Source organism: Squalius cephalus (genome assembly GCF_949319135.1).
Source record: "Squalius cephalus genome assembly, chromosome: 12".
In the NCBI taxonomy this organism is placed as follows: Eukaryota; Metazoa; Chordata; class Actinopteri; order Cypriniformes; family Leuciscidae; genus Squalius; species Squalius cephalus.
Window position 1 is genome coordinate 34,454,067 of NC_137133.1, and position 17,451 is coordinate 34,471,517.

At 37.7% G+C, this 17,451-nt stretch overlaps 2 protein-coding genes across 2 annotated transcripts in view; one reads left to right on the forward strand and one right to left on the reverse strand.

Moving 5' to 3' along the window:
* Window positions 1–511: 511 nt before the first annotated feature.
* nkx2.4b (NK2 homeobox 4b) lies at window positions 512–3,142 on the forward strand. The gene is made up of 2 exons (XM_079888689.1): window positions 512–987; window positions 2,239–3,142. Exons 1-2 carry the CDS (start codon window positions 645–647, stop codon window positions 2,796–2,798), a joined length of 903 nt encoding a protein of 300 aa, XP_079744815.1. The 5' UTR covers window positions 512–644; the 3' UTR covers window positions 2,799–3,142.
* Window positions 3,143–3,581: 439 nt separating this feature from the next.
* xrn2 (5'-3' exoribonuclease 2) overlaps window positions 3,582–17,451 on the reverse strand; it is a 36,971-nt gene continuing 23,101 nt past the window's right edge. Inside the window, exons 25-30 of the mRNA XM_079887999.1 lie at window positions 16,931–16,987; window positions 16,430–16,498; window positions 16,154–16,285; window positions 14,550–14,707; window positions 5,821–5,860; window positions 3,582–4,196 (exon numbers count right to left, since the gene is read on the reverse strand). Coding sequence (XP_079744125.1) covers window positions 4,046–4,196; window positions 5,821–5,860; window positions 14,550–14,707; window positions 16,154–16,285; window positions 16,430–16,498; window positions 16,931–16,987 — 607 coding nt within the window. The 3' untranslated portion in view covers window positions 3,582–4,045. The remainder of the gene's footprint in view (window positions 4,197–5,820; window positions 5,861–14,549; window positions 14,708–16,153; window positions 16,286–16,429; window positions 16,499–16,930; window positions 16,988–17,451) is intronic.

The window sequence follows — 17,451 nt, forward strand, 5'->3', positions numbered from 1 at the left end:
AAATAATTTAGACTTTGTCATTTAAATAGAGCTAATGGCCAATTAGCTTTGGCTTCGATTTAATAAGAACACACTGAATTATATTTCATATTGATGGTTTGGCGCGGAATGAACAGACCTATCACATCCTTCTGATTTTTTAGCATAAACTGTGAAAATGAAATTGTAGCCTAAACTGACGCATCACATGTTAAACTGAGCTCTCAAGTTAGTCTAAAGAGAAATCTCCGACGTTTAGAGGAGAATTCAGGTTGTGAGCGCCACTTATCATAATGCGAAAGCTTGGATAGATTTATGTAAAAAAAAAAAAAAAAAGCTGACGCCACGCACTTGGAAGCTCAAAATGATACAAATTTGCGTTCTGATGGCATTCTTTGTGTATCTTTTGCTCCGTGAGTATTTTCTTCAATTACTAGGATGTCAATGGCTCGTTTGGCTCGTTGCTCCGCCCCTCGTGTTTGTCGTACAGCAGCAGTCTGACGGGAATAAGGCAGAAATAAGAGCGTCCAGGACTCGCCTCTCTCCAGCGCGCACAGTCGGAGCTCAGAGAGCGCGGTTACGCACGGAGGACACTTGGCGTCTGGCGGTCGCACATCATCCACGGGCCTGTGGCAGCTTCAGCAAACTCGCTCGCGGGCTGAACCATGTCCTTGAGCCCCAAACATTCAACGCCTTTCTCAGTGAGCGATATTTTGAGCCCGATCGAGGAGACCTTCAGGAAGTTTGCAGCCATGGAGAGCAGCGTGAGCCTGGCGTCTCCTCTGTACAGACAGACTCAGGTGTCTCAGGCGAATCTTCAGCAGCACAGCATGGGCCACAACACCTACCACATGCCGCACTCGCAGTTCTCGCACAGCGCCATGGGAGGATACTGCAACGGGACTATCGGGGCCATGGGGGACCTGCCGTCCTACCAGGAGAGCATGAGGACCGGCGCGACCGCCACGGCCTGGTACGGCTCGAACCCGGAGCCCAGATACCCGACAAGTGAGTCAGATGAAAAGAATCATTCATTCTGTATGCATTATCAAACTAAAAAGCTGTCACGTTCATTAAAAAAAAAAAAAAAATCCATTATTTCACTGTAAAAAATGATTGTTGGATTAACTTAAAAAAGTAACCTGCCGCCTTAAAATGCTGAGTTCATTGAAATGAATACAATGAAGGATATTGGTTTAATCAAACTCAAAATATTTGAACCACATCAATTATTTAAGTTGATTTAACAAAAAAAAAGGTGTTTTTTTTTTTTTTTACAGTGTTGTTTACATACTGTCAAGATGTCATATTAATGACGCTTATGAAATTTGGCTTGCATCATGCATTTCATTCTTTAGATTATATAACACAAATAATGCATTGATTGCTCCCACATCAGAAACCTAAATAAATAAATGGGCCTATAGATAGATAGATAGATAGACTGTAAATATTATTTTTCGAAGTTAAAAATAATGTACGTTTTACAAGAAAATATTATTTCAGTCTTTCTACTTCAAAATTTCACCCTTGATTCTAGCCGTTTCCTTTTTATTTCAATTTATGCATTTTATGAGTGAAAATAAGTAAATCGTACAGGTTTTTTCCAGTGTATAGAGATTAGAGAATAGAGAATTAGAGATATAGAGAATTTCCTTTAATTATTTTCTTTTCGGTTTGCACTTTTAAATCTCTTTATTTGCTCAAATCTTTGTTGTATTCGATTTCATGTATAATAGGCCTAAATAAGTGGATGTTTTGTACTTACATCTTCCGTAAAACAACAAATCATTTTAAAAATGCTACAGGCCTATATATGCTATAGAAAATCATATATTTCTACCAAATAATTAAAATATTTTTTGTTTCATACAAAATAATAGGCTGTTATGAGTTGAACTGTATAATGCGTCAAACACTTCAGATGTGCTAGTACACTTGGTATTTTTTTAATGAGTTACTCTGAATTGTGTATATAATAAATCGTCTCCTATATGTTTTAGCGTTTCCTAGATGTGTGGTATCAGATTATTTTTACGTTCATATGTTTAAATATTTCATCCTGTATGTTTTGCTTTTAATTGATTTGATCTCTTATGTTTGATGCACGTTTTTTATCGAATGTGATGTTGCTGTAGATATTGGACTATATCCTTTTTATGTAAAGCACTTTGAACTGCATTTATGCCTGTAAAGTGCTACACAAATAAAGTTTATTATTATCATTAATACTAATATTAATGCGCTTGCTCTCTCAAGTCTCCAGGTTTATGGGTCCCTCAGCGGGCATGAACATGGGCACATTACCGGGCATGGACGCAAGTAAATCTATGGTGACTTTACACGCGGCGCCGCGCAGGAAACGGCGCGTGCTCTTCTCTCAAGCGCAGGTGTACGAGCTGGAGCGGCGCTTTAAGCAGCAGAAGTATCTGTCGGCACCGGAGAGGGAACATTTGGCCAGCATGATTCACCTGACCCCGACCCAGGTCAAGATCTGGTTCCAGAATCACAGGTATAAAATGAAGCGCCAGGCGAAGGATAAAGCGACCCAGCAGCCGGACACCGCAAACCTGTGCGCGCAACAGTCCCCGAGGCGCGTGGCCGTGCCAGTGCTCGTGAAGGACGGTAAACCGTGTCAGAACGGCTCCAGCACACCGACACCGGTCCAGAACGTGATGGGCAGCGAGACTTTAGCTTTGGGATCAGCGGAGGATCTGGAGGAGATGTCTCCCAGTCCTCCTCTCATGACTGACGCTGCGCTCATCGAGTACACGAACAGCATGGTGAGCTCCAACCTGCTGTACGGCAGAACATGGTGACACTTCACACGTCAATCACCTCCATCACCCGGGAAACGGATCAATACGTGCATTTACACAAAGACCTTTTTTAAAACGCATTTTTTAAACTGATGCAGGATCCTCATGTGAATTGTATGGATTGTAACTTTAAATCATTATTGAATGAAAAGCTTCACGCGGATGAGAGTGCGTGCGTGCGTGTGTGTGTGTGATGAAGGCTAGTTTAATCCGACATCATTTTTGTTGCTTTGTAAAATACAAGCTGTAGATGAAGAGATGTTTTGTGTAAATATCTAACACTGGACAAAGAATGCTTTCTTCAAGTCTTTTGTAAGTTTAAAAAGGAAAACAATAAATATGAGTGCTGCAAATATGAAAGAAACCTTTTTTGTTCCTCAAATAGTTTGAGCAAACCAAGCGACAATTATTCGCATTGCATTTAAGAAATCTCAACGACCAGACTTGCGGAAATACACTTGTTAAAGATCTTAACTGATGCGATTTAGATTAAAAATAGAAATTCTTTTTAACACATCAGCCCGAATTCACGTTATTGTTTGCTAGGTGAGACAAAATAATTTGTCTCAATATACAGCAGGATTTTGTTTTCACCGTTCATGATATGCATTTATTTTTTTGTTAAACATTTAAGAGACCATTATTACCTTAATATTAAAAGTGTTTTTGTTAAAACGCGTATATTGACATTTGGATTTTTGCGTTGCTCAAGCAAACCTTGAAAATCTTTTCATGATTCAAAATGATCTAATTGGTCAAAAATTAAAACTGAAAGCACAGCTTCTATTAAAATAGGAGCAGATTTACTCATCATTGTCATATATTCCATCCGACTCTGTTTTATTAATGTTTAATCTTTTAATTAATTCAATTTAAACACTCTCAAAATGTCCATCTGCATCTATAATTGCCAAGAGATAAGCTATGAATATTAATTTAAAGATTCAAATACACTAAAAAAAAAATTGGGCTCACCACAGCTATGAATTAGGAGTTTATAAATAGAGCAACATTAAAATAAACCATTAGAATTGAGAATCTAATGAATGCCTAACAAACACACACACACACACAACAAATGAATCAAACTGAGCAGTCTTGTCTCTTATGTGTATTCCATAAGTTTTACAGGCATATTCTTAAAAATCAGTACATAAGAACATTTTGTCAGTAAAACAAGAAAAAAACTTTACAAATCAACAGCCCAAAAAAGACAATGTTATGTTTGAATAGAAAAGAAGCAGCGTTCAGCTCCAGTTGTAGCGTCCTCCTCCTCCTCCTCCTCCTCCGCGGTGGTCCTGCTGGCCGTGCGCGGGTCTCCAGCCTCCTCGTCCTCTCTGCTGGCTCTGCTGGCTCTGCTGGTACGACTGATCCCAGCCCTGAGCTCCCTGCTGGAACCTGTGGAGAGCAAACATCGGGCACTTGAAGTTAAAGTAAAGAGTCTAAAGTAAAGAGTCTTCGGGAAGCTTCAGCAAAAATACAACCTGATAGAGCAGTAACAAAAATAATACAGGTGTTATAAAGGTAAAGTAGCTTATAAATAATACGGTTCAAAAGTTTGGGGTCAATAAGGTGTGTGTGTGTGTGTGTGTGTGTGTGTGTGTGTGTGTGTGTGTGTGTGTGTGTGTGTGTGTGAAGGAAATGAATACTTTTATTCAGCAAGAATGCATGAACTTGATTAAAAGTGACAGACATGTAACAAAAAAATGAAAATAAATGCTGTTCTTTTGAACTTTCCATTTAATCAAAGAATACAAAAAAAAATTGTAGCAGCAGAACTGTTATTAACTGAACTTATAATAATCAGAAATGTTTCAAATCATCATATTAGAATGATTTCTGAAGGATCATGTGACAATGAAGACTGGAGTAATGATGCTGAAAATACAGCTTTGATCAAAGGAATAAATTTCAGTTTAAGTAATATATATATATATATATATATATATATATATATATATATATATATATATATATATATATATATATTTTTTTTTTTTTTAAATTGCAATTATATTTCACAAAATTAGTTTTTATTGTATTTTTGATCAATTTAATGCAGCTTTGGTGAGCAGAAGAGACTAGATATTCCCTTTGTCATAAGTATGTTGTTATAACATGTCTTATGTACATTTATTATTATTATAGAACTATAGATATTCCCACAATTTTCTTGAGATTTGGATAATCACATTTTTGATATCCACTCATATTTTCCTGGACATCAGAAAAACCTAATCTTTCATTAGATCCTTTGAAACTGCAAAAAGCTCAAACCCAAGGCAGGACAAACAGGCGTTCACGCAGCATTTTAAAGTTCGTTCTTTGATTTCCACTTCGCTCCTCCAGATCAAAACTAAAGTCTCCCGAACGCTTCGAATAACACGTCCGTACCCAGCGCTCACCTACCCACTCCTCCCAAACATCTATCGGTCTCTAAAGAAACCATCGGGACAGACAGGCATCCCTCATTACTGACGCAGGTCACAGTCTTCCTGAGGAATCCATAATCCCTCCTCCAGGTTCCTTGTGCGTTTCATTCGGCTCCGTCCTGAACGGTTAAAGAAACTCTGCTCTAATAACTACTGACCTAAGGTGACACAGGGCCACAATGGGCTGCCGGGCCCAAAAAGTTGAACCAAAAGAAGCTGATTAGTCCCTGAAGTGGTCTGGAGCCAGAATCAATGGCGGCTCTGTGCGGCCCCTGCGCACAAGAGACGGTGAACTGCACCCGCATTAGTGCTGCCTCATTAAGCCCTGCAAACCTCTTTACCAGGACATTTGTTTAGCGTGCAGAGAAACTAATTCCAGGCCGGCCCCCCCAGGAAGAACATCAATAACTCGTATCCTACACAGGAAGACGGCGAACAGCGGGAGGGAAAAGGTAACTCGAGTCTATTTTCGTTGCTCTGGATTCTTGAATGCATTAAGAGACGTAAGTCACAGGTGCATTGTGGGAGCACCTTGCAATGACCTTCGGGACTAAATGCATGTGGCCGTGAGTGTATAGAAAACATCTTACCTGGTGTACGGTGTGGAGCTGGCCGGAGTCTGCCAGGAATCTGTGAAGATGAAAACAGGCGATTAGAGTTTTATTAGTGGCGTTTACTAAAGCAGAACACTAGTTCAGGCACATCTGCGATCCAGACATCAAATCATCCCAGATATATGGGACACCACCTATAGAACACCACAGCAATTAACAGAATACCTTAGCAACTGCATAGCACCTTAGAAACACCCTGGCAACCACATGGAACACCCTAACAACCAATAGAAAACCTTAGCAACTGCATTGCAATACAAAAAACAGTGACACTTCAGGTCTCAGTTAACGTTAATGCTTTAACTGACAACAAGCAATGTATGTTAGAGTATTTATTCATCTTAGTTAAAATAACGTTAACAATACAACTGTTCATTATAACTTAGATCCATTAAATATATGTTTACAATTAACAATATAAAATATATATTTAACAAATGGAACCTTATTGTAAAGTTTTGGAAACACCCTGGCAACCACCTAGAACACATACCAAGCAAACAATAGAATAACTCAGCAAATGAATAACAAAAACTCCTTAGCAACACCTTAGCAACCACTATAAAACTGTGCTAAATTAAATACGCATTCACTAACAACCACTGAAACACCTTAGTAATGCCCTAGCAACCACTATAATACTATAACTACCACATAGCAGTACCAACAACCACTGAAACACCTTGATAACACCCTAACAACCACTAGAATACATTAGCAACCACATGGCAATTACAAAACCCAACAGAAAACACAGTAATAATTTACAACAATGTCTCATTAGTTAATGTTAATGCTTTAATAAGTAAAACATTTGTTACAGTTTTTATTCATCTCAATTAACATTACCAATACAACTGTTCATTGGTAGTTCATGTTTGCATGGAGCCATTACATATTAACAAATGGAACTTTATTGTAAAGTTTTAGAAACACCCTGGCAACCACCTAGAACACCACAGCAAGCAACCAATAGAATTCCTTAGCAAATGCATAACAAAAACACCTTAGCAACCACTATTTACTGTGCTAAATGAAATAAGCATTCACCAACAACCACTGAAACACCTTAGTAACACCCTAGCAACCACTAAAATGCCATAGCTATCACATACCAGCAATAACAACTACTGAAACACCTTAGTAACACCCTAGCAACCACTAAAATACCATAGCTACCACATAGCAGCACTAACAACCACTGACACACCTTGATAACACCCTAGCAACCACATGGCAATGCTAAAAAACAGTAATACATTACAATAAAAGGTCCCATTAGTTTGTTAATGCATTCACTAGCAATGAGCAAAACATTTGTTACAGTTTTTTTATTCATCTCAGTTAACATAACGTGAACAACACAACTGTTCATAGTTCATGTTTGCGTGGAGTCCGTGGACCTGTTAAATATTAACAAACGGAACCTTATTGTAAAGTTTTAGAAACACCCTGGCAACCACCTAGAACACCACAGCAAGATATCAATAGAATATCTCATCAAATGCTTAACTAAAACACCTTAGTACACACTATAAAACTGTGCTAAATGAAATGAGCATTCACCAACAACCACTGAAACACCTTAGTAACACCCTAGCAACCACTGAAATACCTTAGTAACACCCTAGCAACCACTGAAATACCATAGCCATCACAAAGCAACACTAACAACCACTGAAAAACCTTAGTAACGCCCTAGCCATCACTTAGCATCACTCAAAACACCTTTTGAAAGTAACATGGTGCTTCAAATAAAGAAAATTTTATAATTTATAGAAAAAACAAATTCATTGAATCATTCGTTCAAACTGATTTTTTAAAAATAACGATTCATTAAACATTTTAAATGGACTACAGCAATTAACATTGTCATAACCTCTAGTAAATTATATGAGATTGTTTAGTTGTCTGTTCAGAATCATGATCTCTGTTTGAAAAAAAAAAAAAAAAAAATTGTGATTATCAATTTGTCCAGAATCGGGGAGCTCAGTTTAAAATACAATTAATTTATTTGCTTCAATGTGGAACCTTGAATTTAAAACTCCAATGATTTTCTGAGGAGGTGCCACAACTGTTGAAACAAGATAATATCTCAAATGCTGTATGAAGCACTTTTGAGTGGGATGTTTTTATTAAAATCAAACTGATCCAATTCCACTGACATTAAGCAGCATTTTCAGGGAGGAAAAAAACCAAACCAAAACAACTACCACCACAAACCAAGCTACAGTGAACAAATAAAATCAATAAAATAAAATGCATTAACCTAATTTGTATCAGCTTCTAACTTCAAGGAAAATGGTTTCAGAGATGAAGTGAATTGTGTTGTTCAGTAATATGAACAAGATTTAGTGTTGGGGAGGGGGGGGGGGTGGGGGACGTCAAAAGTGGCACATTTGCATTTCTTCCCGTGCTAAATGAAATAAGCATTCATCAGCCGGCGCTGCGGCGAGCTCAAGTGCTCTAGTTCCAGCGCTGCAGGTCCTTCACAAAGACAGACTTTAAAAAAAGTAGCAAGCAGCTTCTTTCCTGATCCACCGTTGCCAAGGCGATCACCAGCTGCGGGGCTCCGAGCTGTTTGTTTTATAGGGGCAGGAGCAGAGATGAGTGTGTGTGTGTGTGTGTGTGTGTGTGTGTGTGTGTGTGTGTGTGTGTGTGAGAGAGAGAGAGGGACAAAGACAAGAACTTCAGCCCAAAAGAAAAAGCTGTCATTTACAAATGTAGGCTTGAAGGTGGAGTAAAGATGGGAAGAAAAAAAAAAGAGAAGCCAACAGGATTTTACGGCTTTAAAAAGAATGACCTAGGTGTCGATGCAAAGACATTTACCATAGAAAATAATAATAATAATAACTGCATTTATAGTAATGCACTTGCAAAGAATGACTATGGGGCAAGTGCACAGATGGCTTTAAAGGGCCACGGACACCTAAAGCAATTTTTTTTTTTTATTAGATGTTATCATTTGCACAGGTTGCACATCAATTAAAAACAACAACAGCATTAATTAATTAAAGGGCATTTCACATGAAATGGTCAACCCTGGGTCATCTAAAACTACAGGTAAATGGACTCACACTGCTTCATAATCTACAATAAAACTGGGTATTCATAGACTGCAGTTTCACACCGTATATTCCTAAACGCTCTTATTTGCATATTTGCTGTGTCATTGATTGGATGAACGCAGCACGCGACCAGTTTACATAAACACATTGCGCATCCGACTACTAATGGACTTTTAAAACTACTATATAAAAAGGTAAGAACGAAACGTCTCCACTCAAATTGTTAAGTTCTCTGTCAGCAATTGACATTTTTCTTCTGTCATTGCAGCTTGTGTCAGTGAAATCCCATATAGCTTTATGCAAGTCCCATATAGCTTTATCCCATATAGCTTTATGTAAATCCCATATAGCTTTATCCCATATAGCTTTATGTAAATCTCATATAGCTTTATCCCATATAGCTTTATGTAAATCCCATATAGCTTTATCCCATTTAGCTTTTCACCGACACAAGCTGCATTGAATGCAATGTAAGTCGCTTTAGAAAAAAGCATTGGTTAAAATTATACAAAGCATCAAGCTCATAATCATTACATAATCTAATCGAGATTTAAAGTGATTCAAATCATGTGTACGCCACGGTCAAAGATTGTGTTATGGGGTTCCCATTTATCTAATGGGATTTCTCTGACAAGCTAAAGAACACAGTATAAGTGCTTAAATTGGTCATAATGGAGATGTAAAGTTGAATATACAGAGCATTTTTAATGACATTAGTCTTATATTACCATAATGTTTTGTCTTGTGGCTATACTTCTGCATATTTCAGCTGCAGCGTCTTGCCTCATTGATGACGTCTGTTGTATATGCCGTACTATACAAAAGCAGGACGAGACCAAATTTACTGTGGTGATTAACAGCATGCAACAGATGCTGTCAGATGTACTAGACATTTAATTTGGCAGCCAATAAACACCTCCAAAATGCAGTGTGAGATCTAATGACCAGAGAGAGAGAGAAAGAGGCTGGACCACCCACTTACACCTCCATTATCAAGCACTAATTCATCCCAGCTCATCTCACAACCAGTCAAACGAAAGACAAAATTACAGCCAATTCATCCTGCTCTCAATAAACACCAACTGCAGTCCACACACACACTGAATGTTGGGAAGTTAAAGCCAGTTGACACAAAGCCCAAATAGGATTACGCATTAAAAACAACAGTAAACAGTGTTCTCATTAACTTAACACAGGGATTACATCGTCCCAGAGCGCAGACGTACACACACAGATGGACCCTGATCTCTGTAATGAGCCCGTAATGAACCTCTACAATGCAGCTTATCAATATCCATAGAATGAAGACCGCAGGACTGTAATACACTAGTTGGTCCTTTAGCACCAGCTGTTTTGATTAGGGTTAACAAAAGCCTTCAGCGCGTCTCGGGAACTTCGCATTGAGCCGACACCGCAGGAGGGAGAGGGAGAAGGACAGCGAGCTGGGAAAAGTTAACGAGGATTTGGTCTCTGGCACACAGACACACTCCACTAGAGAAACAAAGCTCCAGTATAGCAGCATGGGAGAAAAAGTCACGAGGTTATCGATGCAACTACCTGACTGATAAAACATCAAATTGCAGAAAAGTGTCATTATAGATGGAACACAAAAGGAGATGTTTGCGGAAATGCGCATGCTGCTCTATTCGATGAATAGTGAAAAGAGACTGTGGCTGTTTTAGCTCCAAGGACAAAAAGCAGAACCATAAAAACTGTATACATGACTCATGGATAACATATTGAAGTTTTATAATATTTTTTGTAAGTAACAATTCAAATCATTAATCTCAGAAAAACCTGAAAAAAAAAAAAAAAAGAACAGTATCACTAGGCACATTTCCATTATCTATCTATCTATCTATCTATCTATCTATCTATCTATCTATCTATCTATCTATCTATCTATCTATCTATCTATCTATCTATCTATCTATCTATCTGAAGAGTTCAGATGCAAAAGCCTCTGAGTGCCATCTGACATTTTCTTCTAGAATGATCATTTTTATCAAGCTTGTATATTTAAGTTCAGCAATTTCACTTAAATGGCAAAGAAAATTACCTATTAAATGTCATTTAAGTGAAATTACTGAACTTAAATATACGAGCTTGATAAAAATGATATATATAAATAAATAACAGCCACCGCACTAGACATTATTATTATTATTATTATTAATAATAATGGAAGGAAACGTAGGCATGTTATCCAAGCATTAATGGCAAGGAAAGACCCTTACTGTGAGCGGCACGTATGAGGAGTTTCTGGGTGTTTCTCACTCATTTCTGCTCCGAGGTCTTGATTGTGGCACCTCTATGAGGTTTAGAATTTTCCAATATTTCTGTCATTCTTTTGTCTTTTATCAATTTAATAAAGAACTCTGTATTGTATTCTGTCCAAACACACCGCGCCTTCTGAGTCAGGTGACTGTAAATGCGCAAAAACGGTTTCCATTGCAGTTTTGAGAAATATTTCTTTTTCGAATTGCCTGAAAAACCACCTCATGCGAGCGGAAAAACTTTTGCGATAAACGGGAGTTTTTGCGAAATTAACGCGTTTCCATTGGGCGTATTTCCAATTCGCAATTTCAATTTGTGCAATTTAAAGGGTAATGGAAAACGCGGCAAATAACATTGATGTGCGACTGCAATAGAGATCTGCGGATAAAAGGATATTACAGCTTAAATATCAGACAAAGCTATACTTTATGGTGATTCTTTTTTTTGTCCATTTTGGGGACAAGACGACTCGTCTGGAGTTCTACATCAATCCGTGACACATTCAGTGACTCTGAGCTGCATTACATGAGCGAACGAAACAGTGGCTAGCAAACTAAAACAATCTGTAGCGTTAATTTTGAGAGAAAAAAAGAAAAAAAATGTTGTCTTGCTAATTGCGTCATCAGGTTCCTACTGGTTTTTGGATTTGACTGTTGTCGTAGGAGAAGCCAGACTACAGGACTGTGCGTCAAATCTTCTGACACGCAACCAAATTTGATCTCTGATGAAATTCTGTCCAACTCATTAATTGGCCGTCGATGAACATGTCAATCTAGTGATCAAAGACTTCATTGAATCATTCATTCAAACAATTCATTCAAACGGCTGATTCATTAAAGAATGAGGCAGTTGTTTATGAATGGGTCATTGAATCCTTGACTCAACCGATTCGTTCAAAACACTGAATCATTCAGGAATGAAACATGGCCGAGTGTTGCTGTGAGATGCGTTATGGTTCTGCTGTGATCTTTGTTTGGAAATATTTTCACTGCTGAAATAGAACAAAAATTCAATATTGAGTCTATTCAACTGAGGTATGAAATCATTTACATTTTTAAACAAGTAGTTAACATTTTGTCAGTGTCATTTTCAATCATTATGGTATTTAGGAAGACAGCACTCTTGGTCATGTGATGTTGCCTAAACTGTAAACCAAGTTTCTTTGTTGTGCTAATTTGTTTCGATTTCTCCTCGAGAGGCTGCGCGAGCCTTTAAATTAAAGCACAACCTTTTTACCAGTACATTATACGCTATCGATCGCCACTTACACTAAATGTAACAAAATCCGATTCATTCTTGCGTTTTGGTGATTTTTGTTGTTATTGACGTTTTAATCAGGCTACTTGACCGGTCTGGCAAGTCAAATTATCTTTCACTTTCCCCTTCAAAAAAATAAAGCGTTAATGCCTAGCCCTGAAATGAATCTTAAGATTCTCAACATTTGTGTCAAATCCCGGCCAAAATCGTACAGTGAACCCGGCTTTATTCATAGAAACGTGAATGGCGTTGAGGACGGTTACTGTGTTGCATGTTTAACTGGAGGGTTTTGCATCAGGGCCGGAGTGCACAGGCCACTGAAGAGCAGCAGTGATCAGCAAAACCCCCCAAACATCTATTTGCATCAAGTGGCAGCAGGGCGGCTTCCATTCGCCCACAGATGCCATTATTCATCAGCTTGCAAATTGGCACATCAAAGTGACGGCGGAGGAGAGCAGCGCAGGAGCTGCTCACGAACACAGATCACTGTACACATCAAGAGCGACTCCTGTCCCTTGGTGTCACCAAACGACTGTATTAAACGCTGCCCAGACACAAAGGCCTGTCTCTGGACCACTGGAATACAAGTGGACTGTGTGAAAAAGCCTAATAGTATGAGCAAGGCTCGACATTAAGCCTTGTCATGTGCTTGTCCTTCAAACAATTAAATTTGTCATTCACTTGTCTGAGTAAAAATATTGCTTGTACAGATTTTTTTTTTTTTTTGTAAATATAATTTATTCTGAAGAAATATTCTCAGTGTTCTATCAGCATATTTGTGATATTTACCCTGGGTGCATTTTTTTTTAATTTTTTTTACTTTATAAATGCCATTTTCTCCCCTAATCATATTAAATGCATGCTTCATCTTTCATTTCAAATTCTTAAATTTGGTCAACAAATTCAATCAGAATTTTTTAGTTTTAATCAGGCTACTTGTCCGGTCGGGCAAATAAAATTCTCTTTCACTTGCCCCTTCTGAAAATCCACTTGTTCCGGACAAGCGTTAATGTAGAGCCCTGATAAGGAATTGCGTTTCATATCAAGTTAAACTAATAAATGATCTTGATTGTGTATGGAAAACAAAAACGTGTGCAAAAAGAGGGAACTGAAGGCTCATGCTGCCATGATGATCCAAAAAAGATTAGCGGACCACCAGCAAATATTTGGTAAACCAATATTTTTTAGGCTAATTATTAGGGTTGGGTACGTTCACATTTAAACCGGTACCTGAAATTCGGTGCCGGTACCTTTTTTCGGTACTTTAGGCATGTTTACCTCAATAACTGTAAAGTCATTTGTAGAAGTGTTATTGACATTATGCTAGAGCTGCCTTGGTCGCTATCTGCCATTGTCTGTGATGCTTGAATATTAATAAAAACAACCATTTTAGTAAATTTCTATTAAAGGTTTTGTTATTCCACAAATTCTGTGCTGTATTTTTTAGTAATCAAATGAAGACATAAAACATTTAATTGATCTTTTATATTAAATTAAACTATTTGTGTCAAACATGCGGCACAACTGAGCTTTTTACTGTTAAAATTACAACATAGAAGAAAAAGTGTTTAAATAAATTTGATAATCATTAGTATTAAATTGAGATATCTAAAATCTACTGTACAACAGTTATATATTATCAAGTTAAAGCAAACTTTTATTTTGACGGGTTGTGGTGAAGACCTTTGAGTTTCCGTGTGTTAATGATATAACGATAGTTTTTCTTAAATGAAACTCTAAAATGCTGATAAACTTCAGAGCGGCTCTAGAAAATCATTCATGTTCTCATATATTGAGACTGCAGAGGCTGAAATACACTGCGAGCATCACGTGTGTGTGTGTGGTAAATGAAACCGCACGTCTGCACCACTCATTCACACAGAGACACGCAGAACATGCAGGATTTGTATTTAAATAGTCTCGCGCCCAGATGCGTTCTCAGGCACCGATTGATTTAATGTGAATTGGTACCCAAATACAGTACCGAGTTCGGCACCCAACCCTAATAATTATAGACATCAGTTTTTGGAAAGAAAAAAGTGTTCATGTGATCGTTTTTCAATTATCTTAAGTTGATTTTACTCTAGGATAGTTTAAACTCACACTGGTTTTGAGGGTAATTGCCTCGGGGTGGACGGTAGTTTCCTTGGTTGTAGTTTCTGGGTGGCGGGGCATTGCTGTACTGACCGCCACTATGCTGACCCTCGAAAGACTGGCCACGGCCAAAATGACCCGCCCCTTGATTCATGCCCACATGGTGACTGAAAGAGAGGGAGAAAGAGAGAGAGTTTTTATATGTTGATGATCAGGGTTTTTAACCCCTGGAGGTTACACTGCAAGCTTTGGGTTATTATACAAGTATTAAATATTTTATCGTTAAAGGAATAGTTCACACAAAAATTGAAATTATCCCTCAGGTCTTCCTAGGTGTTTGTAATGGCATTGAATAGAGCCTGGGTTTTTGAAGCTCCAAAAAAAAACAACCATTTTTCATAAAAGTAATGCTGGGTTCAGACTACATGATATTTTTGTCTGTTACGATAGTCACTGTGTCAGATTACGCAATTTTGACTCCTAAATTCTTGTGTTGTCAACAAGACACGTCAGACTACACGTTGCTTCCCGACAAATGACCGGTTGCCATCTTTAACAAAGTGTGTGATGTCATCAAGAAGGCGAAACTATGCAACGAACAATGGCTACTGTGATTTGCACTGGATGTCTTGTCATCAGAAAAGCCCCAAAAGAAAGAAAACTGGAGAGTGGACACATCGCTTTGCTTCAGAAGGCCTTTCTTAACCCACTGGAGCCATATGGATTATTTTTATGATGAATTGATGTGCTTTTTGGAGCTTCAAAAACTTGGGCACTATTAAATGCCATTATAAAGCTTGGAAGAGCAGGGGTATAATTGAATATAACTAGTGTTTGGCTGAAAGAAGACAGGGAATTCAGGGAAAGCAAGAACTTATAAGAATGTAAAAATGTGAATCTTGAAATGTACCGGTAAGTCGCTTTGGATAAAAGCATACACCTAGGATGGCTTGAGGGGGGAAGTAAATTATGGGATAATTTTCATTTTTGGGTGAACTATTCCTTTAAGTGAAATAATGTTGAAATAAATGTAATAATTTTCTATATGAAAAACTAAAATTAGAAATGCTGCCTTGGCTAATGAGTACTAAAACTGAAATAAATTATTTGATTAAAAAAAACAAACAACTAACATAAATGACAAAAGCATGGACAAAATTACCAAATCTTAAATATAAATAGTATATACATGCATAATTAATACTGATTTTGGTGGGAAAAGATTGATAACTCCTGATCTAAAATATTTAAATATCCCTTAAATGTCAAATATTCTGACAAAGAAACATTGAAAATTAGAGGGTTTAAAGTGTAAAAAAAAAACCCTTCACAGAACTATTTGAAGTCCAAGAACACCTGTCTGCGCCATCCAATCAAACTGCTTTCATTAAGAAATTAAGTCTTTGGTGGGCTTTCATCTGCATACATCTCCCCTAAACACCATGCATAATTCATCTCTCCTCATTGAAGCCTGAATTCACCAGATGTTTAATTAGCCCGTTTTATACAAACTATTGCACTAATTTGGTTTCTTTTTACACAATACCACTTAAAAACATTAAATGCAAGAATTAAACCAAATAAACTGATGGATTCTATGGGATTTTCTTTACTTGAGCTTTCTGAAACCGGATTGGTCCAGATGGGCTTGTTGGCGGTTTGGGTTGAATCCCAGTTGAGGTCTCCATGATCGGCCACGGTTACTCTGTTCAAAGTCACCAGGTTTCAGAACCTTGCTAGGAATCCTGGAGTGAGAAATTGTAATGCATAAATATTCAAACCTCATTGCATTATTGAAAAGCCCATTCGATATATTCAAACTCGCTTTTATGCGATTATTCAATAGGTCTTGATATTTATGCATTTTCATTGAATAGTGCAGCACTTACTTTGCCCCTGGCAGGATAACAGCCTTGAACACAAAGCCATCATCATACTGCGGATCCTGAAATTTGATTCTGCCAACCAGAAACAATCACTATTTAAGTACAAACTTTAAGTGGAAACATCTCATTGCAGAGCCATTCAGATAAACTGCATCAGTCAAGTCTCAAGTTTGTGTTGAGCATCTCTGGGTTTCATGCAGCGTCTGACCTCTAGAGGAACCAGTAAATATCAGCAGGTTACACTACAAATGTACAACCATGCTTATTTGAGATGGTCATGCGTCTCTGGAAGGACACAAATATGAGCCCTTGAGAAGCTGATAGGGCTTAAAAGAACCAGACTGATACACAAACTAATAAACCAAATGAAAATAGCAACTGAAAGGGAAGGGTTGAAAGATGCAAACGTCTAGCAATAAATCAATATTGATCAGATCTGTGAATCAGACGTTTTTTGATGCGCATTGGCAGATAATTGGTTGATGCATAAAACAAAACTCTTACCCGATAGCACAGCTGCTGCGGATGTCTCTCAGTGTTGGGATGGGTGACTCCACTGGTCTGAGGAAAACAAAAAGGATGTTGTTTCACAGGATTTGTAAAGCTTTAGTCTTCAAGTGCCTCAACAGACATTGTCCAGGTAATGACAAAACTATGGGTGGAAATCTTTTGGTCTCTCACGATTCGATTCAAATTGATTCTTGAGGTCACAATAAAAAAATAAAAAAATAGATTCTCGATTTTTAATAATTTTAATTCGATACATGCATGGATTTGATTGTAGTTTAGTGTTTTGTGTTACTTTTCTTATTTGACTGCAGTAGACAGTTTAATAGGTCTAAGAAAAAAAAAAAAAAAACTCACTGAATTAATTATAAACCTTGAAATTGGTTTTGTTTTTTAAGCTGACTGCAATCATTACACACACGACTGGCAGTCTTCTGTAATAAAGGGAGGCAGCCCTGAGACAGACAGAATATCAACTTAGTACATAAATAAAATTCCTTGATAGAAAAATGTACTTT